This window comes from Acanthochromis polyacanthus, chromosome 11, assembly GCF_021347895.1.
Source record: "Acanthochromis polyacanthus isolate Apoly-LR-REF ecotype Palm Island chromosome 11, KAUST_Apoly_ChrSc, whole genome shotgun sequence".
NCBI lineage: Eukaryota > Metazoa > Chordata > Actinopteri > Pomacentridae > Acanthochromis > Acanthochromis polyacanthus.
This window is the reverse complement of record NC_067123.1, coordinates 28,643,889-28,669,991: the sequence shown is the minus strand read 5'-3', so window position 1 is coordinate 28,669,991 and position 26,103 is coordinate 28,643,889. Positions and strand designations below refer to the sequence as shown.

The 26,103-nt window shown below is 39.9% G+C and overlaps 1 protein-coding gene across 2 annotated transcripts in view; it reads left to right on the top strand.

The window, feature by feature from the left end:
- The first annotated feature begins 360 nt into the window (after window positions 1–360).
- Window positions 361–26,103, top strand: part of vps50 (VPS50 EARP/GARPII complex subunit) — a 126,088-nt gene continuing 100,345 nt past the window's right edge. For both annotated transcript variants that reach the window (XM_051955493.1, XM_051955494.1), the window contains exons 1-5: window positions 361–522; window positions 1,007–1,075; window positions 8,772–8,894; window positions 9,816–9,887; window positions 19,864–19,917. In XM_051955493.1, the coding sequence (XP_051811453.1) occupies window positions 490–522; window positions 1,007–1,075; window positions 8,772–8,894; window positions 9,816–9,887; window positions 19,864–19,917 (351 nt within the window). In that variant the 5' untranslated portion in view covers window positions 361–489. The remainder of the gene's footprint in view (window positions 523–1,006; window positions 1,076–8,771; window positions 8,895–9,815; window positions 9,888–19,863; window positions 19,918–26,103) is intronic.

Genomic DNA, 26,103 nt, shown 5'->3' with positions numbered 1-26,103 from the left:
TCATTGCTGTCTCAGCATGCACAGGACCGTGAAACCAAAGAAGCAAAGTAGAATTCATCCACCACTGATTTAATTATTCACACCCGTGCTTTTTGTCTTTACTCTTACACAGTAGCATTTAATCACGATCTATTTCTCTTCTGACGTGTTAAATTACCACCATCCAGTGGTGTATGGCAGCAATACAAGCATTAAGCTGTTTATGTTATACACCATTTTTAAATATATTTTATTTTTTTCTATGATTAGCAACACATATTTACACTTATATAAAGATATTTTCAGCTTTAAAAATGTGAGTTTGTACTGGGCAAGGTCACCATGTAAAAACTACATTTCCCAGCATGCCTTCCCGGTCCCTGCCGTACCAGTCACGTGACACTCAAATATGGCTTCCCTCTCGCAATGATGGAGGCGCTGTGTTGACAACAAGGCAAAACTGAAACTCTTAGTCGGTTTATTTTCCTGCTGACACCAGTCGGACTTACGATGCAGAAGATCAAGTCTCTCATGGCCCGACAGGTGAGTCAAACACGTCTGTAGGAGCTCAGCCGCTCGGCGTTTTGTCCATTTAGCTAGCTTGACAGCTAGCTAGGCGAAGCGGCTAATTTGACAGCTCGCCGTGTGGCTCATTAAGAGGCACATTCAGGCGGAGAAACAATAATTTTTAGCTCCTGCAACACAGCTGCGACCTGTTTAGCTTGTTTAGCACACAAACACACGTGTGAGGGCAGCTACACAAACGCCCTAAATGAAAAGTGTGCCATTAGCCAAGCACCACCACAACCACAACAGAGGGAACTGGGCGGTTAGGGAAGTTCTCAGTTTGCACAGGCTGAAATGTTAGACTCAGTAGTTCATGACTGGACACAACAGAGTATATCGCTTTCACAAATCTGCCTGCTGCTTCCACTTTTTTGCTCTGTGTCGTTGTGTGCTGATGAATAGGAAGCCACGGGGGCTATTGCTTGAAATTTGTGGTTTAATTTGGATCTTATTCTAACAGGGCCTGAAAAGCCCCCAGGAGAGCATGGCAGACCTGAGTCCTGTGGAGAACCTGAGGATCCCCAGCAAGGTAAACTCCATGACAAAGCTGTAGATGACAAGTTTGGTGTGGTAGCTGCATTTGGACTGCATATTCTATGACACATATGTCTCTCTCTGTAAGAAAAACTTGTTTAGATTCCACCTCAGTTGATGTGTTGAAGTAGTTAGTAAATCTCAGCTTGTTTTCAATGTATCTGATATCATTGAACAGTGAAGGCTAATGTGGTGGTTTTACCGTCTAGGTCAACAGAATCTGCACATTTCTGAATGTGCTATTGAAGCATCGTGTGCACTGTTTTGTTGTCGAAGTAGCATTTTAGGTGTATTATTTATTTGAATTCCATCAAACTCAAAACCAATGACATGAGTAGTCATGACATAAAAAAGCTTAATATGTCAGAACTCTTTCTTGATGATTTATGCATCCATACGTTGTCCCCTATGTACTGTATTACATTTTTATGTTCTTATTGTAAATGGCACTAGATAAATTGCCCCCATAGTGTTTTCTGTAGTTTAAAGTGACTGAAGGCTCCCATTTATATCACTTACACAGACTTAACACCATTTACAGTGTGAAATACAATCTGCCGTAATAGCATTTTAACATTTCGGCATGGCAGCATTTCAAAGTGTTATCAGTCATGCTTTGTCATGTGAAACATTTTTCATTATCCACTCTTACAAATTGAATTTGTCAAGAGCAGATAGAGTAAAACCGCAGAGGTGCTCTGGATAATGTATGGTCTCTTTCTTACTGTCACCTCAATGCACTGCTAGTTCTTGGCTTTCACTTTGACCTTCCACTAATGTGGCTGAGGACAATTTGGAAGGTGACCAATTCTGTTTGGTGCTGCCAAGTCTATTCAACCAGACGTTTAGTTTCTCTCCTTTTAAGGACTTAGTGTTTGATGTTATTTTTATTGCCAGCCCAGCTTTGCCTGCTGTTACTCTTACATTAAATTTCCTTTCTTGCATGCTCTGCTGATGTGCCACATGATTATTTGCTGTGCGGTTTGAAAAATGCTGCAAAAGATTAGACTGAAAAGGAAGTGCTTTTTTTTTTTGTCTATTCACAAGAGAATGCTATGAAAGATCAGGTTGACAGAAACATAATTCAGTGTGTTGTTTAAATCAAAAATCCTAATGAAAAAATATATCAGACAGAGCAGCAAGTGATGAACACAGGCGGCCTCTTTTGAAAAAGTCCTACATGACAGGTTTATTCTGTCAGAATGCAGCTGGAGCATGATAAGAGTGTTATTATTTAACAGTCTAATAATTTCACTATATTGTTTTAATACTTTGCAGATATTACAATGCTGCTGTTAGCTGTCAGTGGAAGACAGGCACGTCAGTCTTAGGATAGACAGTCATTTATTCCCCAGATGTAATTAGAGCCTCAATGAAAGCCGAGAAGAGGGTGTCGAGAAAGATTTGTGCAGTTTCATAGGATGCCTGTTTCTCCCAGCTTTGGGATTGGTATTGGGTGATGTAGTCAAACTGGATATGCAGTAATCAAACACCCTTTTTAGTGTTAGGACCTAGATATTCACCTTTGTTAACAAATGACCCCAAAATGACTGTAAATCTTTACACACCTGTTATTTTCCTATGTGACATGAGGCAACATATTGTACAATAGGACAAGAGTTAGTATGGATATGAGAACTGTGCGCTGCCGGTCTTGATCACCCATGAATTCACTCTCCTGTGTGCACTGCAAACACCTGCCTATTGTGCGTTCAGCCAAAACACAGGGCAGCATTGTTTGATGATATCATGCTTTGACTTCATTTACTTTGCTGGCGGGCCACTCGGCTTACAGGAAAATAGGCTCCACACAGGCCAGGCTTTATACACCAATACTCCCTCTTAATTAAAGGTGAATAATCCTCTCAGTCTGCCATCATCGCTGCCACAGCAGAGAAGACTGCGTGGCTTAACATGCTGCTCTGTGTGGGAGAGTGAGGCTAAGGTGCTTGACTGCGTGGATTATTATGATACTGATACTCGCTGATTGGAGCCGTTCGTGTGTTTCCAACCGCTGTGGCCGTGATTCACGTCATTTATCATCCTTCAGGAGCTGACGGCAACATCTGGCTGAATGTAGGGGGGAGTTCTGATGTAGTGGATGATTGAGAAAAGATGGTGTTGGATCACTATTTGAGGGTTTGATAATGTTTGAGTCATGAGAAGGGACAAAATAAAGTGTTTTAAGTGGAATATCTTTGTATGGCTAAACAAAGCAATCAATTTTACAATGTCATTCTGGGATCCGGTGCTTTTTCTCTTATTTTCTGGTATTTTATAAACTAAATAATAAATCATTCAACAGATTAGTCAATAGTGAAAATAATTGCTGGTTGCATCCAGTGTATTAATATAGTCCTTAGTAGAGTGTAGCTGGAAGAGCTAAAACTGAAACAGGTTGCAAAGGCAGCTTTCTCATTACATACTTTTTCTGTCCTGTTTGTGTGATTGCAGAAGTCTTAAATTTTCGATAACTGTTGCACATGTACAATATATTGATCTTTGAACTATTTTTACTTTATAGCCACAGCCAGCGATTAGGTTTGTCTGTGGGTCAGGTTTTTACATCATTGTTTAATGGAAGATCAACATAGTTTGCCAGTGTAGTGAAATCACAAGTTTAAGTGGTCTCAATCTTTAAAAATAAGGCAGTCTGTGTCATTTAAGAACTAAACTGATTCATCAAACAGGGTGTTTAAGGCCTGTATTTGAGGACAGACTTCATTTTTTTTGTAAGCAAGGACCATCAGAGTTACAGCAGTTAATGATGATGGTGATTAGGCAAAAGAAAACAACTCATGCAAATGAAAGTTATCTGTTGCATTGCACACAAAACATGATGATCAATAGCAGTTTGCTTCATAGGTTTAAATGAAAGTTGTTTATTTGTCAGCATGGCCTTTCTGCTAGATGACACTTATTTGAGCAAAAGTAGTTGACAAAAAGTAGACGATAACAGCAGGGTTACACAAGTGTGTCTGACAGAAAACTATGAATTTTACTGTCATTTCCAACCCTTTGGTGCAAAAATAAATGTCGGATCCATGAAACAATAAATGAATGAAACTCCAATTAACAAAACTGGTTAAAAGCATATGTTTTATTCTCATCTCTTTTCATTTTGCCGCTGGTGGTTGTCCTCTGATGCTGGCACCTCTTTAGGGGTGCCAAAATTTTATGCACAAAAAATGCTCTACCGGGTCATATTTACTTGTATTTACATAAGCTTTGTATTTACAGTTTCACCCACAGTAGATTTATGAAAATGAATGCCAAAGCATTAATGTAACCCATGAAAGAAAAATGAATTCAGCTTTCATCAGGGTGCCGCTTGTTTTCGCTGCAGGGCCACAGATGTCAGGCTGGTTATGTGTGCATTCGGAGGTCACACTCTTGGCAACAGCGTGAGATTTCCCTCAGGGGAAGCCATTCTCTCCAAGAAAATCTTATCCCCTTGTTCACCTGCTGCCGTGTCCGAGACCACCTTTACATTTGCGTGTAAGTGAGGGTCACAATGAGGCAGGGACCTTAACTTAATAAATATTTGACCCCAGTCAAGATGGCAATGTAACATCATCTCAGTATTTTTATTAAAAAATGTAAAAGTAAGTAGACTAATGTGGCATTCAAACCATTGGAATACAGTAAAGAAATTTGTAGTCATCTGTTAAACCAATATCTATTTTCACAGGACCTGTGAAGTAATATAATTTAAGTGTGATTTAAAGGCGCTTTTTTTTTTTGCAATTTTTGACAGCATTGCCCATTTTTTGATATTTTCTCCTCAAAGCTGTTGTCCCTATGTGAGACTTTTTTGGTATTGCCGCGTATTATCCTTTAACCTCTTTATGTCTGTGCTGCCTTTGATGTTTTCCATCTTTACACATTCTTATACTTGCATGGTAGTAATTGAACACAACAGAATTTTACATTATAGATCATAAATGTGCTTTTTTGTCCCCAGTCATTCAGATATAAAGATGTAGAGATTTACTGTTTTTCTATTTGTGTAAAGGATGTCACAATGGACTGAACAATAGTGATGGGCATTTATTCACTACTTTCTAACATTTTCATTTGAATTGTTAAATTGGTCGAATCTCAAATGACAGGAAGTTTATTGGAATTTATAATGAAAATAATTGTAATTTGCTTAACCCTCCTGTTGTCCTCATTTACGGGCTTAAAAAAATATTGTTTCCTTGTCTGAAAAACAATCCAAAAATTCAGCAAAAAAATTCCCCAAATTTTTGAAAATTTGCAAAACCTTCAGGAAGAAAACTTCAATAATTCCTTAAAAGTTTCCCTTGAAAGTTTTATTTTAAAAATTCCCCAAAATTTGGCAAAAAAATTCTTGTAAATATTTTCAAAAAATGAGTAAAAATCTTCTAAAAAATCCTAAAAATATCTAAAATGATTGTATACATATCATTAAAACTTTTAATATTTTCTTTAAGAACATTCACAAAAATCAACCCTTTTTCGTGAATGTTCTTAAGAAACATTTTTAACATTTATTTTTTCCACCAAAAAATGTTCAAAAATTTCCCCAAAATGTTGAAAATGTGGACAGCAGAAGTTTCACTGTGAAAATATATATATTTTTTACCACATTTTCAAACTTCAAAACGGGTCTGTTTTGACCCGCAGGATGACACGAGGATTAACGTGTGAAACGGATTTGGTAAATATCAACAATATATAGTGTTGTAAAATGCATGTGATGCTAAGACACAAAGGTTTTAGGTAACTTTGCAGATGAAAAAAATAGAAATAGTAGCTTATCCCATCCCAGAGGCTTCAGTTTCCCTGAAGTAAATTTCGAGGATTTCACTGAGAAGCCTGCTGTTTACACTGCAAGTCCATACACTACCCACTACCTACCAGCAGGGGTCACCCTCAACATTCACACAAGCTGAGCACATGTGATTGGTTTGTTTCCTAAAATTGGAGGAGCAACATTATTGGCTGACTACCTCCTGTGTGCAGTATGCATTTTTTAAAAAGACAGGGCCTGGAGGATAAGGCTGTGATGAATTCTGTTCTAAAGAGGGCATGTTTGATGTCATTAGTTCACAGGGAGTCTTCAGGGGGAACACAGCTCACTTTGGCAGATCACAGGTGTGATGGCCTAAAGACCCAGTCAGATTTTGTAGATCACCTATTGTTTAATCCAAACGCCCGGCTTTGCGTTCATGCAATAAACAAACTCCATGACATCACAGAAACAGCAGTGTTCACGGTTTTGTGAGAAACAGTGATGAGTAAAAGGTGTAGTAATCGCATACTTCCATGCAAAAATTCAATAAAGCAGCAGCTGTTGGCTTTGATTGTATCCTAATGTCCCCGAAGACAGCCGCGTTAAACCCTTGTTTAGCAGCAGACGAGGATGTGAACCGAGTTCGACTTGCATACATATTCAGGGCTGATTACAGTGAGGAGGTTTTGATTTGTTCATCTAATGAATGATTCCATAGTGGAAATAATTGGCCCTCGTCTCGGTCTCCTCACCCTGCCATATTTCTCTCCCCGCGTCTCACAGGATTTTCCATGAACCCTCTTTTGTTCATTCAGTCTTTTGTTTTATCAGGGCCGCTGTGCTGTTGTGTTGTTGTTTTTTTTGTTTGTTTTAGTGTTCCCGCGCTTGATTTTCCACATTCAATCAGCACTCCAGACCAATATCCACTTAGATTTTTTTTTGATAAAGCTTGTTAAGCGTCCCCCAGTTTGGATGCAAATAGGGTTTTCTAATTTTTGCAACGAGATGAAGATTTCATTCATTTGTGCAGGGGGTAAGGAACGCTGGTTTGTTTGTCCCCTCATCCTTCAAAGTGAAATTTGATCAAAGCCTCCCAGTGGCTCATCTTTCGGGGTTTTCCACGTCGGGCACAGGGGCATCTGTTTTGTTTTGCGCCCGCACAGCGGTAGGGAAGGTAGAGAGTTATTGAACCCGAGGTAGCCCTTCAATGAGTCATTCACTTAAAGATGCTTCAAGTTTTCGTGTCGCTGCAGGTGGGAGACTGAGACAAAGGAGAAGGGAAAAAGAGAAACGAAGTAACACAGTGGTGGTAAATTGCCCTAAGTGGCTTCACAGGAGACGCATCATTGTCTTCTGTTTTCCTCACTCCTCTGTCTTTTTTTCTTTCTGCCGTAACTTCGGCTACCAGTGAGTCATCCACCTCATCCCCCTCCTCCCTTTTTCCACGCTCATTTGAGCTGATTTCCCACCCACTCTTTTGATCGCAGCACACCATCTCCTACCTCTAACCCTCCTTTCCAATCTCACACGCTCACCCACACATTTCCCTCGGGGCTTCTTGCTCACTCCTTTACCTGATTCGACCATAGCAACACGTACGGCCGCTTGAAGATGTGTGCAGCGCTGATGCACAAAACACACGCATTAAACACGTTATAATGCTTCGCTTCAATCCTCCCTATTGCCTTGTATGAAAGTTATATGTGGTATTAAGGGGATTCCCATTTGTGTAATTGAATTAGATGAAGCTATATTTTGCTGTGAACATTAGAATTACTCACAGCAGCACTGCCTCTTTAGAAATGTCACTCAGGGAGGCACAGTGCCACCCACGGAAGTAGATTTACTTGCTTGGGTGGCACACCTCATCGCCCTGCTGTATTACTCTCGCTGATAGTAGCTGGGGAAAATATTTGTGGTTAGGCAGGTGTGTAACAAGGTTTTCTTGATCAGCGTTTACTATCTCATGCTGATGTTTATTTAATGGCGTATGAATGCATATAGGAGTGTATGGGTTGCATTTATCCCATAATTCCATATCCATCCTCGTTAGCTTCCTCCTGAGCCCGTGGCCTATTTTTAGCAGCATTATGCTTTGCTGTGCTGATCCCTCAATGTATTGATCCAACACAAAGCAGACGTTAGACTCAGCACTAATGTAAATAAAGGACTTAGACTCAGGGTATATGTAAATTTTTTTCCTACCAAGCAGGAGATGTTTTCTTTGCATAAGATGCCATAAGGCGACTGTATCTCCACTCATTAAGTCAGTCAGGAGGGGATGCGAGCTTAAAACCCCTTCATCTAAAAATCTCACTGCGCCAATAAGCCTCGACGGATGCGCTGCATGTTAATCAATAAGGCTCTGATGTTTCTCAGAGATTCTCAGAAGAGGACTCTCCGTTCTCTTTCCTTTTTGGTCGTCTGTGTGTTCTTGTCTTTCCTCTCATGGCTGCCTGCCAACCCCCCATGACAGCCGTCCAACGAAATAAGATGCAATCCTCTCCCAAACTCCATCATTAACGTTTTACTTCTTCATTTCTCCCTCAGTTCACCTCCCTCCTTTCCCCTCTACCCCTCTCCTTGTGCCTTGTTCTCTGCCTCATTTATTTTTCCAGCCTCTCCTCACCTTGTCCTTCACCCTTGCCTTTGTCCTTAAACTCGTCTGTACCTCTTGTTTCTCCTGTCCTCTCTCTCCTCCCTTTATTGTTCCTTCCTCTGGCTGCTTTTGCCCTTTTTTTCTGCTATTTTTTCCTTTCTCCGTTTTTTTTCAATGATCATAGTTGTTTTCATTTCTTGGGAAATGACGTAATTGTCTGTCTCGAACCTTTCTTGTTCACATCCCCACTGTGTCTGGAACTTGTGAGTGCTTACGTCAAGGACATCTTTTAACTCTCCGTCTTTGTCACTGTCTCGTTTCGTCCTCTTTCAGGAGGAGTTGCGGGAGATGAGGGAGCAGCCCATCGACCCCCAGGCGGAGCAGGAGATCATCGACAGCATCGAGGAGGTCTACTTCTCAAACGACTCCTTCGACATGGTGCAGCACGAGCTGGAGGTCAGACTCTCTTTACGAACGCCGGCGCTCGTGTTATTGGTTGAATGAGCACCAACTCACTTTAAAATGATGACAAGAGACTTCCCACGCCCCGCTATAAAATAATTCCATCAAAGGCCACGTTTCAGTAACTTTGATAAAAGCAATACTGCATTCTAATGTGATATAAATATGGTTTATTGCGTTTTGAACCCCGTCTGACTGGCAGTAATAAAGCTCTTTCTCACCTGAGCTGCTGCCTCTTACACTTCTGCCGAGCCGCTTGCACACCGCTGACATCCGGATTGATGGATTGCATCCGTTCAACAGAAGAAGGGTGTGAAATCTCATTAGATTTATCTTGGTTTTGCTACACCATCTGAAATGAGACTCTCAGTCAAGGGGAAAGTAATTACCTATCATCCTTTGGGCCATGGATTTGTAATATCTTCTTCCCCTAGCAGAGTTTGTTTGCTGTTTACTAAATAACGTTCTCCACCTTCTTGCCTAATCTGACTTATGATCTGGTGGAGTGTATTTATGGAGCAAATTCTTTTTGTTTTTTTCAACAGAGGAAGAGCCACAGCTATCTTCTGACACACCAGCGTAGCCAGCTTAAGCTCTTTGAAATGCGTAGTGCGATATCTTTGAAAAATTAAGATGCTCAGGAGTGAAGATTAGCTCTCTTATGATAAATGAAATCCCTACTGTGGCCCTTAGCGTCGGAACTTTTATACTGCCATCGTTTGAATTTTTCTCTCTGTTTGACACACAGAGGAAGGACTTTTACTATGTCGAACGCTGGATGTGTGTAGAAGCGGCATGCGGCTGTGCAGAGGGTCGTACAGATGCAGAAGTCTTATCAGCTGCGTGGGAGGATGTATTGTAAACAAACATTAAGGTTGTGCGTTTTTTTTTTTTTATCTGCCTGTGTGATTATAGAAACTCCCACCTGAGCTGAACCTGCAGGAGCTGGAGGAGTGTAGAGACAAGCTCAAAAGACAGCAGGCTGCAGTAAGTATCTCCCTGCTCACTCTCACACACACAGATGCCACACGAACTCACTGTAAGCTGTTATTCGGTGCAGGAACTTGCGGCCTAATGTAGGGCGGCCCGGATTTTTGTGCGTGTTTTGACTACAAGAAACGACCTGCACAACCTCTTTCAATGTCGTTTTCAGGGAAGAAAACAGTACCGACTTTGAGGTTGGTACTTTGAAGTGGGGCTCGACACCGATTGGTTAAACTCAAAGAAGATAATGAGTGACACTTTTTCTGTCTTCATAATGAATCAGTCTTCTGCCCTTAGCCAGGCTATTCTGCACAGTGGTCTCACTGCACCTTCTTATTCTACTAAAAGGGGGGAAAAAAACGCTTATTTTGTCTCTGGCTATTCCTTTAAATCAGCCACTATTGTCTTTGGTGAACGAGGCAGCTTCGTGTTCCCTTAAACAAGTGATGTGTCGAATAGTTTTAGTTGAACATTTGCATGCTAGGAGGTGAGCACTGTCATTGTTTAATCCCCAAAACAAAAAACAAAACTGCCTTACTGCACAGTCCAAATCCTTGGCGAAATCTGAAATTTTCAGTGTGGTAGGTTGCTGCTTGGAGGTTGTTGTTTCCTATAGAAAAGTGGATTTTGAAAACGGTAGCACATAGATAGGTCAAGGAGAAGACAAAGTTGTCTGAAACAAGCGACTAATAGCAGGCTCATCCTCGCAACCTACATCCGGTGAGTCACACTATTTCCTCTCTAACATCACCAGCATGAAGTTTGTCATATAGGCTAATCTATCAAAGCCTCCATTGTTTTATTTCCTGTGTTGTCATAGAACTGCGGTTTTGTCCAGTACTTACTAGATTCAGATTCAGAATCTGCTACTAGTTGTTGCTGTTTTGGTGCAGAATCATTGCCAGGGTCAAAGCTGGTGATGTCACAAGTTCATTTATGTGCTTCGGAGCTAAAGCTCTGTCAGTCGATGAAGATTATGTACTATGACTGAAAGCTCTGGAATAAGCTCATTGTTTGATACTGAGTCTGGAATACTTTGTCTTTTAATGTTTTCTAAAAAAAAACTGTTTGGCTAGTTTTGACTGCTTCCTAGTTTCTATTGCAACTGCCATGGTCTGTTGGTTTTCGATTATAATGTGAACTCCACCACAAACATACACAGTGTGTAATTTGTTAAAGAAACTGTTTGTCTGAAGGTGACAGGATATTTTAAAAAGAAAACAAGTCTCTATGATCACTCCAGGAGCCAGATGTGCAACAGTGGCAAACTTTAATCATCTGTATGATCATAATTAAGAGACTTAAAATAATAATTAAAAAAAAAACAGGCTGATGAACCTTCTGATCAGGCTCTTTGTAGCTGTTGCTGATTAGTGACTTGTTGTGATTATATTCATAAGATCTGATACTAATCACTGATTGCTTGTGGTTATTTTTACAACGGGAGGCTCTTTAAGTTGTTTTAAAAGTTGGAGTCACTATTCCAAAGTATAGAATTTACTAGTTGCTAAATGTTTTATACGCGTTATCATTTTACCAGGAGCAATGTGGTCTCAAGACTAGATAAATAGCTAGAGGTCCAAAGTTTGTTTTGTACCTTGGAAACCTCAGCTGGCTTCACCTTAAGGTTCAGTTTATTAGCTTTTCTGTAAAATGGAAGTTATAAAAACTGCCCAAAGCCGACCATGCTGACGTACAGAGTATACAGACATTACAAAGTAATGATTAATTTAAAAAAAAAAAAAAAGCTTTTAAAGCCTGTTTTCATTTACATAAAAGTTTTGAATTTCTTCATTTGCTCCATTTTGTCATGGCAATATATGATCGACTTTTACCATTTGCTGTGCATCCCACAGATCTTAAGTTCCTTCCTCAAACACCTTGTGTCCCAGACACAGTCCCACCGCAACATTAGCAGCACAATACACCGTATGTTTTTGTCGATCGAGAATTTGGTGGTCTTTTAAACTACAAAGGAAGGATGTGGGGAAAAACGAACAACTGATTCTGACCTGCACTCAGTAGCAATTGAGTTCTTTGTGTCTGTGCCCCGATGGCAGCCGCATGACGTCAGAGTCTGTGTTTTCTTTCACAGCAGGGCCCATTTCCATAGTGGCCATTATTCTGCGGTCGGCCAGGTACTCGTAGTTCCAGACCGGAGAGCTGGGATGTCAACAAATTCTATTTATAGAGGCATGCGGGAGAGCAAACAACTTTTTTCTCCTTCTGCTTCGTCAGTCTCCACAGTCCAGTGCTGGTTTTCTCCACCTACCCTCCTTCCTGACAAGCTTTGGTGCTTTTGCTCACCAGTTTGTCTCCATCACTTCCCTTATCTCCACTGGTGTATTCCCTCCTCGGGCCTTTTTTTCCTCTTTTTCACACTTGCTGCTCTTCCTCCACATCCCCTCCTCTTTTGATGCTTTTGGCAGCAGTCCACAGGGCTGCCTGTTTAGTTGAGAGGATGCTCCAGACTTTATGCCCTGTGGCACGGTGAGACCTGCAAGTTTGTACAGCCTTAGAGTACACAAACACCTGAGTGCACTCTCTCACTTATCCTCTCTCGGTCTCTTGTTTCCTCTCGTTCTGGCTGTCAGCCTCCAGGCGCCTCGTGGGAATGGCCATGCTAATCGGTCCAGTGTGCCGCCAGGCATAAAATCCACAGCTAAGGTTCTCAGCGAGCTTATCAGCGCAAACCTGTAGTCCGGCGCCTTGATGAGAAGCACTGTTTGTCTAGCTCACTGCCTTGAGGTTTTGGTTCAGTGTCTTCAGTATACATCTCCTTTGATTTCCTTCTGTTTCATTTTTCTGTCTGATTTTTCTGCTGCTTTTATTCTGCCAGTTATCTTCTTGTTTCTAAAGTTATTTCAGAGGCATGATATATTGACTGTATCCTTCACTATTTCTACTGTCTTTTAAAAAGTTGTACCATCCCGTCAGTGAGTCTGATATTTTGAAAAAAATGACCTGGATATTTTTGCCATTTATGGACAAAATTTTCAACTACAATTAATTATTTTTCATGTACTGTAACTGTCTCTCCCAAAGTGGATTGGTATTTTGTGTTTCAAAACAAAGCGCCTCATTACATACACATGAACCTCATTTGGATAAAAAAAATCTGTAAAACAACACTTTTGCAATAACCGGGCATCTCTGTGATTGATTTTATGCTTGGATTTGGTTCAGTGTGTCAAATTCTCTGACTTAGTTTGCAGTAAAATCAATCCTCTCTTCTGCATTGCAAATGAGATGTGGGAGAAAGTTTGAGATATGCTAATAGAGCACGGCTTAAAGAAGCTGTCCAACTTTTATGTGTTTCTTATCAAAATTTCTTTGACTGTGTGCTGCTAAAAAAAAAGAAAAAAACGCAGAGATTTTTTGAAATGCATTTATTCTAAGTGTGAATTTTAAACGTGCAGAGATTCACCAAGCCTGTGATGATCTCCTGAAGCTGTCTATAGGTGCACATATACTGGCTCTCCTGCTCATATGTGCACACATCTGTATACAGGGGATGCATTTCGTCATGAGTCTTGTCTTCACATCTTAGCAAAATCCCAACAAAGATATGTGAGAGATTTGAGGAAGAAACTCGAGGATGGAAGAGCTGCCAAATGAGAAATCCTTCATTCCATGGTATCAGTCTTATGCGACGACAGTTACTTATGATGTGCTGCACAGCTGTATTACCTGTCAAATCAAACCCACGAAGGTGCAGCTCCTGCACGTGATGCCCGTTGGCAAAAGACAAGATAGACCTGAATTTTTTCTCAAGTTATTAGAAGATCCTCCATAGTAGTGGGTGGGGGAAAGATTCCTGAGAACAGAGGGCAGGGGATGAAGCATAAGTTGGCATACTGAGAAGAATCAAGGGTATTTTGTAATAGGTTTTAGTTTATCTTATGGTCAGGAAAATGCAAAGAATACTTAAAATTAGGTCACACAGACGTGGACCGATCTTGTATTGTTACCCCTAATGGCGCATTCTGAGTCAGGACAACCCCTGCATGTAGTCATCAGTGTGTGAAATTGAGCACGGCCCTTTAAAGGAAAGATAATACTATGTTCAGATTCTTAGCATAGGCCTTTCTTATGATGACTTTTTCCTCTGGTGACTGATATGGTATCTCTATTCACATTTTATCTGCAAAACCACTAATTACGCTGTAGAGCAGCTCAACGTAGGTGTTAGCTTGTGTGTGTACTAGCAGGTGCTTGAGTACATGAGATGAGAGTGAAATTTTTAGAGTACACTAATTAATTTTTACACACGAATTTAGTGTTTGGTTTTTTTTGCAGAGAAAATTTTAACACACTGGATCATAGTTCTGAATATAATGGAACATGTATGGATCTAATTATATTCAGTGGTTTTATGTGCTTGTAATTCATATTTCTATTTTTTTTCTTGTTTTTATTGCGGGAAAATGTATCCCTATGTGTGTACTTGTTCCCCTGTTTACAGTTCTGTCTACTCTCCCGCTGTGCGAGGAGGTGTGTGTACGAACCAGCGTGTTGACTTGCATTAACATTTAATCTGCTCTGTGTGAATCATCTGCTGTAGGGTGAAACAGCCTTTCTGTAGTTTCAGAAACGGCAACTGCCCCATTTCTCTGCTGCAGCCTCCGAGTTTAGTCTCCGACACACGCCCGGTAGAGGCTCATCTCTGGGCTGAGTGTCTCTTCGTGCTGCAAGACTTGGTCTCATGTGAAAAATGTCAGGGTCCAGAGATGCGCTTTGTTTGTGTGTTTTTGCCATTTTTCCCACACAAGTGCTAGAAAACCCTCATGCACACATGCTTTTATCATAATCTGCAAAAACATTAACTCTTGCTGCCATTAACGTCAGCTTAATTATGTTTATAGCTTCAACTCAAGACTTAAAAAATATTAAAACAGTGTAGAATAAGTATATTTGAGCATCATAGAATTTATGCACATGCACAGTGTATTTTCCTTTTTTTTTTTTTTTTAGGATAAAGCGGTGTATAGAGAATGGATGGTTTAAGAGCAGTATCACAACATTTTGGATTCCAGTTCCCATCCACCTGAAAGCGACTTTCTTCCCAGGAATCTAGGCTGCATGTCGGGAAAGGCAATGTTAGTAATGTGAGCGAACGCATTCAATTTTTAATGAAACTTGAAAGCTGGAGATGACTATCCCTCCTGCAGCAGTAATGAATTCTGTCCCTCTGCTCAGTCTTTTAAAAGTTAGTAGTGCTTATGCAATCTTTGCCTAAACCTTGCCTGTCTTCCAAATTTCCTCCCCATCTCTGAATCAGGCTGAAACAGTTTCCTGCTGTGCAAAGGGGAGGTTTCAGGTAGTGGATGTGAGCTTATGAGATCTCATCATCGCATGACGGGTGTAGACGCGAACACAGATAGCTTCAAAGCTGGGATGTAGTCTTATTTTTTATTTTTTTTAGAGGCAAGGAAAGCGCCCCCATTCAGAACTCTGTCTGACAGAATACAATATGGAGACTTTGAACTTTTGAAATAAGTTTTTGTTTTATTTGACATTTTTGTGTGCGCTCCCTCTGCTTCAAGGTAAATGTGGTTTATACGGCTACCTGTAGAAAGTCTCACTGTTTAGTTTCATCTCAGTGTTTTTCATCTATTAAATGCTTTTCAGTTATACCAACTGTAATCAGTGCTGGCAAATTTTGCTCTAATTGATCCTGAAAGTGAGTTATTACTTGCTAGAAGATGCAAATGTATTCATAATTTGCCTGTATTTATTTGCAGTCTGGTGCTAAGAATTGTAGTACACAGTAGAGCTGTATAGAGACTGAAATAATTGGCAATAAAGAGAGAGAGCTGGTGCTCAGTGTTTACCTTGATTCTAGGACGCTAAAAGCTAATACCTCAGGCAAGAATTTTGATTTAATCATTGATGAGGAACTAAATTTCAGTATCATCACAACCCTGTAACTAGATGTTCATTCTTGCATGTAAAAAACACAGCCAAAGTGACAAACTCTGTCTGAGCAAGATTTAGAAAAACCCATTCATGCTTATATTACCGGTAGAGTGGACTACTCGAATGCACTCTTCATTGACCTTCCTAATAAGACCATCAGACATTTGCAACCCATTCAGAATGCTGCTGCTAGAATACTGGCTAGCACCAAGCAGAGAGAACACATAACCCTAGTTCTTATATTCTTGCTCTGGCTCCCTGTTAAATATAATATTACATTTAAGGCCCTACTTGTCCTCTATCAGTCTCTGAATGTACTGGGACCAAAATATATCTGAGATATGCTTTCTGAGGCTTGAAAGGGTTTTTAAATCTGCAGGGACTGGTCAGTTGGTGGTGCCCAGATAAAGTAAATGTCATTTATACATTATGTTGCTCATCGCTGGAACCGGCTCCCCATAGAAATTAGATTTGCCTCAAATGTAGCCATTTTTAAAAGTGAGCTGAATACGTATTTTTTCCCATTGCTTTTAATAATCAGTTTTCTTTCTAATGTATCCTCTAAACTGCTTGTGCTTTCCACTTAATCTTAATTTATTTCTTTTCTATCGTAATTGTATATTTTATCTTAGTTCCATGCTCTTGTTTTACTTTTCTTAGCTGTCTTAGTCAGTTTTAATTATCCTGTCTTTCTGCACTTTATCCCGCTTGTCTTGACTGTTTATGATATATTTTCATTTCATAAAAAAATGTTTTTTATTTTCTATCTTTTTTTAGCTTGTGCCTGTAAAGCACCATGGTACTATATAATCAGAATTGCTAGAGATGTCATTTTCTGTATCTGTTCAGTCAACAAAATTATGATGCTAGCTCTATTCTGACAGATGAGCAAATTTTTTGAGTGCATGTGGCTGTCTGTTGCAAATGTTGATAGATGCTTCACATCTCTGCCTCTACTTATTTGGAGATGATGCTTGTTTATCAGTTGGGCTGATTGTAAAGTGTTCCCATATAGTGTTACTTACTTTGCCATTTTTGTTTGCTGTGGGTGCTGCAGAGTCAATGGATAGCTCCACAAATCATGTGTTTCTATCACCACAAGTTGTTGCTGTCTATGTAAATACCAATGAAATAAATGGCATGTGTGTTAGTGGACACTGAGCACAAATTCTATGAAAGCTGTGTCTGAAGCATAAAGCATGTTACATCTTAAAAACACAATTTCCCCCCCACAGCATTGCCTCACATTACGTACTAGTCCCAAAAAGAACGTTTGAAGGAGATTTATCATGTCAATTTATGTTTCGTTATGTTAAAGGTTTTATACACATAACGTTTTAACTGCAACTAGTTCAGAGGATCTTTGAAAGGTATCAAGACCACAGATTGTGTTACATGATTACAAAGTGAGACCATTCTCAATCAAGAAAATGTTTTCAAGATGTTATTGAGTCCTTAGATGACAGGGAGAACTGGAAGAACATGTTGTCCGGTATGTTGTCGAGGTCATAAAATAAATAAAGTTTAGAATGGGCTTCTATAAAACATTCCCGCAATAATACACAATGTTACATAAACACAAAAAAGGACATTGTCAATGCGACATTGAATGCACTGCAAGCATGTTGGGTTGTAATCGCTTAACAGTCTAATCAGTAAATAAATTTAGAATGTCTGTTTTTCTGCCTTTAAGAAGAACATTCTGGGAGCGAAAAATACAGTTATCTAAGCTGTGACTAACTTGTTCATACATTTGAATCTTAAAATCCTTTCACATATGCTTGAAATCTGTGGAGGAACCATTTCAGTTAAGCTGCATTCACCATCTGCTGGGGTCTCAAGTGGGCTACCATGCATACCTAACATATGTTGAAATATCATCCCCACACCTCACCTCATCTACTGCGTATTAGTAGCTATGAACATCATTGAAGTAAACAAACTCATGCTTATTCTTGTACTGATGCTGTAAAACTCCACCTGGTGTGTGGAGGAGTTGGCTTATGCACTTGTACAGTAATATCAATGGAAGAGCATTGTCTCACTGTGACTGAGAGAAAAATAGTAGGTTTCATTTACTGGATGGGTAATTGTCCTTTGCTTTTATAATGAGCAGCCTATTTAGCACTGAAATCATTATTAGTGTTATTTTGTGTAAATCAGTGGTGCAAATGATCCTGTAATGAACATACACACAGATCAGCCACAACATTAAAACCACTGACAAGTGAAGTGACTAACATCGATCATCTCATTACAATGCAGTTTTCTGTTTCTTGTATTCTGACATTCCAGCAGGGCAATACCCATATACATAATCTGTAGAAATGGCTCAGGATCAACTCGAGGAACACGACAAAGAGTCCAGAGTGTGTACCCAACTTCTGAACTCCCTCGATCCCAAATGCACTAGAACAATCCTGATCCACAGAACCTCAACCTTCAACCAATGGGACAAGGGATATCCTGGTCAATGTGTTTTGCTCCAATCCAATTCAAGTCATTTGATTTCGTGTCCACTGCTTCCAAATCACAAGATAATGCCTTTTTCCTAAATAATATACACTTTAAGTACACAAAAGTTATTCAGATCAATCCAATGCATGTGATCGACAACTGTAATGCATTAGGAAAAAATTGTATTTCTTCAGCATTCAAGCTGCTCCATACTGTTATAGAGGTGGTCATGAAGCTTGTTGTACATCTCTAGTTGGGCACTTTTTCAAATGTAGTGTAGGGAGGGTAAGGCCTGCTGTGTCTCCCAAAGCTCCAAAAGATGGAGCTTATTTGAACTGTATGTTATGCCAAGCATCTCACCACAACATTGGCCTTCCCTGCAAGACTGTAGATGTAAACACAGGGTCGGCATTAATTTGGTGCCAATACTGATCAGTTGAAAAATGCTGGACTTGGCCCTGATCCCAATTTGTAATTTTGGCTTGGTACATCTCTACACATGTCCCAAAGATTGATTGCGCCAGATAAAACTGGACACCCTCAGATGTCCTGTCTCCATTCAGCAGTGGGTCTGATCTATAGGAAGGTGGTTTAATTGTCGAGGCGGATTGATATACATTGTGTTTATTTATTAATCTGGTCTACTTGTAATTCTGGGAACTGTAGAACACTGTTATATAATGTTTTCTGTTTCTCTGGAGGAGCTTTGCCAGGTCAAAGAAAATATGAATGTCACGATGACATCAGGGGTAACTCAGCTTAGAGACCTCAGCAAAACAAACCTGAACAAAATATGTAAAGATAAAATGGTTTCGCAAACTGGAGAGGTAGCATTTGAAAGATGCAGTGTTTAACAGCATCAGTTATACAGATGCAGTGCTTCTAGTGCTTAAAATTATTCTGGAGGAGGTGTTTTAACTCCTAAACAACAGTCATCAGTGTGAGTAGACCAAACCCCATTTGTTCTGTGTGACCTTGATTGTATGGTCCTGTTAGGCTTCACTTTATTCAATTTACATCTGCCCTCTATGTTCTTCAGCTTTTTCCTTCTCCATTAAAGGCAGTGGTGGACATCACAGCTCATAGCAGGAGGGTCATATTGATCTCAAGACCATGCTTAGAAATGGGCTTTATACCACAGGCAGGGCACAAGTTTTTCAATAATTACAGTTCACCTTAGCTGTGAATCTGGTTGGTGAAAGTCACAATGTAGAGGACAGAACATTAGAAAATCACAGTTGGAACACAGGGAACAGAGGCTTCTCTCAAAGAAACAGGAGTAATTCTATTGAGAAAGACACTGAATGAAATGAAACTGAGAAAGTGAGACACTCCCCTAAAAGGCTTTAGCTTTATTGCACTGTTTTGTGCTTTAGATGCTGACACTGATTGTTATTCCTGCCCCATCCTCAGCAAGATTACATTGCCCAAACTGTCCTATGGGGTTAGATTAGGGAAGAACATAAAATGTCGTTTCACTCTTTTCTTTTAAGATTCCATTTCTCATCTCTCTCTCTCTCTCTCTCTCTCTCTCTCTCTCTCTCTCTCTCTCTCTCTCTCTCTCTCTCTCTCTCTCTCTCTCTCTCTCTCTCTCTCTCTGTAGGTTTCAAAAAAGGTCGCTGATCTCATCCTGGAGAAACAGCCTGCTTATGTAAAGGTAAGCTTCCAGCGTCAACTCAACACAACATTGAACAACCTTTTCTGTCTTTTCTTGGCCCAACCTCTGGCCTTGAACAGTGTTTCTTCTGCTGTATCACTTATATTTGCCGTTTTGCTATTTTAGAATGGCATATTTCCTTACCCTATAACATGTTATGATTGGACTTTTTTATGCTATCAGGGTGTCAGTAGATGTGTTCCTGTGCTGACTGTCAGACGCCTAGAAGATAAGGATAGAATTTTGGTTACCATAGCAATAGAAAACTTGACTCCATCCGTGGATAAAGAAAATGGGGGCAGTAATCTTTTATTTCAAGCAAATTCAGCCTGTTAATTAAAACTAAGTCTATAAAATCTCATCTTTGATCATGTGATTTTTGCAGTGAACTGTAAAGAACCAGTGTGGGTGGCAATCTCTCATAGGAAGTAAGTTAGTCTGTGTATTTTAGTTTTGGAGCGCTGACTAGAGATGACAGGACACCACCTTTTGTTACTGTGATGAATGACTCTTAACAATATCTTTTCCAATTGCTGAATTTTTGATATCGCTGCTCGTACATGAATGAAACTCTATACAGATGCTGATGCAGCATCTGGCGCCGTCATCAGTACAGTAAAATGAAAATGCATTAGTGTTATTACACCCTTGGATTTCATTGAGAGAGCTGGCCTTTTGATATATTTTAATTCAGCAAATCAAACTTCAGTGGTGGCATCAGATATATATTGCTACTGAAGTTTGGCAGAGCGTGTCCAATCTGAATATAATCATTTAAACTTTGATCCCAGCAAGACTCAGCTGATGACTGAAAGCTTTCACAAATCTGCTATGTTGTGAATTGCAGTGAGATTACTGTCGTCGTTAAGCAAACCAGCCAGTCCGTGAATAGTAACTAAAGCAATGCATGTTCCAGTGATAGACATGCATCGATAACAGTAATGAAATTGTTTAATAGAATATTTGAGAGTTTAACCTAAATATATGAGAAACCGACCACCATGAAAGCACACAATGAAAATGCCTTTGGGCTTCTCTGGGATTTACTAAGCTGAGATCAGTCTTTTTATCCTCTTTCTTTTTCTTAATTTGCGCTATATTAACAATAAAATCACTACCACCCTCAGAGCAAGGTGTTTAAATTCAAAAATAATCCTTTTTCTTCCCGGTCTTTATTAAAACAAAAATATTTAGGGGGAGGGTGGGATTGGGTATGGGGTGGGAGATATGATTGATATATTTTGTCATTACTAATCCGTTAATAAAAATAATATGGATTTAAAAAAAAAAAAAAACATGAGTAATTATCAATGTTGACTGAAGGAAAGCACTTTTGTTTTTTTTAAGCTATATTGACCAATCCTAATACAGTATATCTTTGATGTTTTCCTCATTCTGTGTTCTTGAATATTTTTTTTCATCGGTATTTCTTATTTTTTTTCCATGTGTTTTTGTTTTTTTTTTAAATCCAACACAGAAACACACAGCCACGGGGCGTAATGCCACTTCTCCCCAGTGGTTGTGTGCTCTCTGTAACCCATCAGTGAACACCAAAGTCGTACATATACTCATGCCTCGGTGCTTGAAGTGACGGGCCTCTAAGCATCTTATGTGACTCATGTGGTTATATAGTGACTAAACTTTCTGGGACCTGCATCTGATGCTGCTGGTTCCCCTTAGCGACACAAGACCTCTTCTTGCACCCAAAATATGTGACCAGGCGTCCTCATGTTTAAGGTTACACGGAGGCCAGAGCAATAATTACTCATTCATTTGCATTTGTTTCTTGCTGATTCATGGTGTATATATTTCAGATACCTCCATTTTTGTGCCTTATCCTTTCATTGTAAGTTGACTGATGTACCACTTTCCATGAGTGCAAGAGGAGATCCAGTTCAACTGCTGAAACCATAAAACGGCGACTCTTTCTTATTTCCTCAGTTGAAAAGAGACAGTTTAGAATTAAGTGGACCTGCCAGAAAAGAGAGATCGCTGTGCTGGGATCCAAGTTGTAATGAATTTGGACTGGGTTGGCCTGACAAGGTCACTCAGCACCTTTGCAAAAGAATGGGCTTGGACAGGTATTCAATTGTTTTCCACTGGAAACACTTATTCATCATGGTTACTGTTGGCGCCTTTGTCTGTGCTCCCGTTCGCCTGCCTTGGAAGAGGTCAGTAATTTGTCCAGCATTTGTGGTCATAGCTGCCAATTACATGGGGGTCTTAAGGCTGTTTCGCTGGGGAGACAAAAATTGACAAGAAATAGATGTGACAGTGCAGTTAATATCTATGGAGATGTGAAGGTATGGCCACATAACTTCATGTAATTGTGTGTTAACGTGGAGAAATAAACACTCTAAATTGGAAAAAAGAAAAGTCAACCGTTAGACCCTGAACCTGTGTCCTAAATGTCATTCAAGTTAGTTTCTTGTTCACCTGAATACAACAAAGCAGTGCAGGTCCAAAACATCAGCATCATTAGAATGTATAGGCCAGATGAGTAACAGGGAACCAGTGCATAGTCAGTGTGCTGGAGAGTCACAGAAAAGACCTCTTTTGAATATATGAATAAAGAAACCTGAGGAAAAAAAATCTCCCTTGCAACTTAACCATCTCTTCCTACAATTCTACAATTTCATTTAGCAGACGCTTTTGTCCAAAGCAACGTACAACACAAGCAAGAATTCAGACATAAGGAAAAACCTTCCTCCTCAACCTTCACTTCTCACACCAGAGCTGTGTTTGTGGACATTAAATGAGTCAAGTTTTATTCTCTAAATGCATGAGAGTCTGCTCATTTTTCCTGTATGTGTGCAGTTTTTACTAATCTACTGTGTGTAAGTCTTATTTGTTTTCTAACAAACAAGACTTAAGACTTCATAAGAATTTAGAGCATTTTTTGAAGTTAAGCGCAGCATGTATGCAAGCTGTGTAACCTCTTTTACCTATCAATACCTGCCTGACCATTTGTCAGATCCATAACCCGCCGCTGTGCACAGTTACTGTGTCTCCACTTACAATCGCTAAGCTGATGGAGCCTGTCTGTCAGGTTAAGTGTAGCTTACAGATAGGGTAGACAGCTCAGAGCGGTGGTGTAACACCAAATTGGAGCCTCAGGCTGCATACTGAGCACTCATCATGTTGAGCTAGTGTGTCTGTGTATGTGTGTGTTCCTGTTTGTCTCTGCATGTACCAGCTGTTTGTCTTTTCCTGTGCAGGTCTGTGCACATAACAGAATGAAGGAGTGTTTCTGCATCCTACCATGGGGCTGTTGTATTTGTCCAACTGCTGTGTACGATATTACCTGAGTGTTGATAACGAGGTCACCGAAACATGGGGTGGAAACGGCAAGAAAGACTCTGTGTGTTTGCTCGGTGAAGATTAGTTTCTGTTGGACACTGAAAGAAATTGATTCTTCTAGATTGGATTTGCTCCTGAGTGCACTTCTTCTGTTACAACACAAACTTAACAGTTGAAATGAATGAACCCTGCATTATGCATCAATATGCATGGCGGTCATTGATTTATTTTACATTTTAAGATAAACCATAACCAAGATAATGAAAAGTGAAATTACGAGCATTGGATTTTGCTTCAGTAAATTTTGCTCTTGTATAAAACGTAGAAATAGTCAAAGTTTACAGTTGTTAATTGCACTAACATTGAGGATAAATACTGATCAACTATCGCAGATAAATCAATAACGACATATATTTTGTCTGATTTGTACTGATATGAAAACTTTTTAGGCAACACAATGCAGAAAAAGATGCTTTTGGTCATTTAGAAATGGTGTCACATCACGTGGTTTGTCTGGCAGAGCGGTTCTAACGCTGTTGTTTAAAATCCTCTTAGCCCTGTCTGCAGCGCATGTAGCAGAGTACCGTATACATTACGGCTGGTGGTGCAGAGTGAGTCAAAACCTGTGTAAAATGCATTTACTGTAAAGTTACATCACAATGGCCCCATTGTTTTTCTTTTTCGACATAACTTTAACATTTGCATCAAGTATATTTTTTACTCCATAAAACCTACACAGACATACTCCATAAAACATGGACTGGCATCAAACCCAAAAATTAAGTATCAGCCAAACTCTTATTTCAATCATTATGCTGGATCCAGTTTGATAAATTGTCCCTCAGCTGGACTTGGTGAGTCACCTCAGCCCCAGACATTTCAGTGGAAGTTCACTGTGACACCTGCATGTATTAATGAACTATTTTAACCAGTGCACATGAACTTTTTATTAAGAAATGCTCAGACCTGTGATGACTTGTTGCTCATAGATGTTTGAGTAAAATCTGAGTTGCAAAGAAATTGGTGTGTTACATCAAGTTCAAGCTTTCCTTAAAGGGGAACTTCATTTTTTTTTCAACCTGGGGTCCGTTTTCATATGTCATTTCATACATGTGAGTGATGGAGAAATGAATTTTCGACATAGCTCCAGTATTTAGCCAGGCAGGCAGCTTAGCAGCTCAGCTAGCAGCTCGGCTAGCAAAAAGTATGGGGCAGCTGGCCCCCCCCGCGTCAAAGTCCGCCCTAACGTGCTTTTTGCCCCACACTGACCGGCTCAGATAGTCTCAATGAGTGTTCCACAACATACTAGAGATGAGAAGTGAACGAAAACCTCCACATTACCTGGCGATGGCTCTTTGTTATGGTCTGTATCCAAATGTCAGGACGCTAGAAAGCAAATCTCGTTCCGAAATCGCGCGAGAGCGAAAACGGGTGTTTTGGCGCGAGCTATCGCTACTTTTCGCTAGCTGAGCTGCTAGCTGAGCTGCTAAGCTGCCTGCCTGGCTAAATACTGGAGCTATGTCGAAAATTCATTTCTCCATCACTCACATGTATGAAATGACATATGAAAACGGACCTCAGGTTGAAAAAAAACGAAGTTCCCCTTTAAGCTTGCTTAAAAAACTATAATAGTACTTGACTCCAAAAGTAATGTGCCATGAACATACTGCATGTATATTACTTAATTTTAGTTTATTAAGAAGCACAAGAATTTGCTACAAAATGGTATCAAGTGGTATTTAAGAAATAATTAGATTTTTCAGGACATAAATGTGTTTACTTAAGACCCATATCTGCAGCCAGCAGCTGGTTATTAAAGCCTAAAGACAGAAAGCAGGGAGAAACAACTGTCTCTGTCTTAATGTAACAAGTGTGAAAGCAAATGAAAAATTGCCAATTTGTGGTATCAAGGGGAGTTTATACGCCAAGTTAAGAAATAGTTTGATGCACAACCTCCCATAAAAAAACCACAACCTATTGTTTTGTTGTTTTTTTAAAAAATAATTTTTATTTTTTTGTTTTGCATGAATTGCACAAACAAGACACAATATGTTAATTCCAGATGCTGGTAGGTGCATTTTGTTACCTTTGGGCAGAGCCAGGCTTAGCTGTTTACCAGTTTGTTTGTTTTTTATGATAAGCTAAATGAACTGTCGCCTTACTATAACTTATTCATTCACTTAACATACCGGTATTCATTGTTCTCATCTAACTCTCGATATGAAACCAAATAAATATGCTTCCCAAGGTATCACATTGTTCCTTGAATAAAATGAAAGACAGCTCAGAAAAACAATACCTTGCTCAAAGTGAATAGAGCTGTGAGCAGCTTAGTTATCTCTCTGCTAACATGCTGCCAGGTTGGACACAAGCATAAGCTTCTTGCAAGTGTCCATGAACCCAATTTGTTGAATTCGTGTCATACAATGTGGACGTTGTCTCACTGTGTCCCAGAGAAGCACGAGTCAAACGATGCATGCCCCCCCAGAGAAACCACCGACTGTTGAATACACCAGCGTAAAGTCTGGTGACTGAGGGTCTTCATCAACACTCACCATCATGAGGGCAGAATGCTTTCAATGGAGTTATTGATCTCATGCCCACAGTTCAAGAGCCCCTTTAATGTTGTTGTTCTTTCCTTTGGCAAAATGTTGTTTTTAGTCTGACAGTGTTATGTGAGAATTTGGCAAACACTTGGACCATTTTTGCGACAGAGTGATGCATCATGTAAAAAAAATCAGATCAAACAGCAAACTTCTTCTACCCCAGGCATGACATCCAGCGGATCAAGGACATAAAAGCACAAAGAGGACAAGTAAAGTCAAAAATACAGCAGTAGTGCTGTTGGTCCCTCGGCCCTGCAGTGGCTGAGAGTGTGCTTGTTCT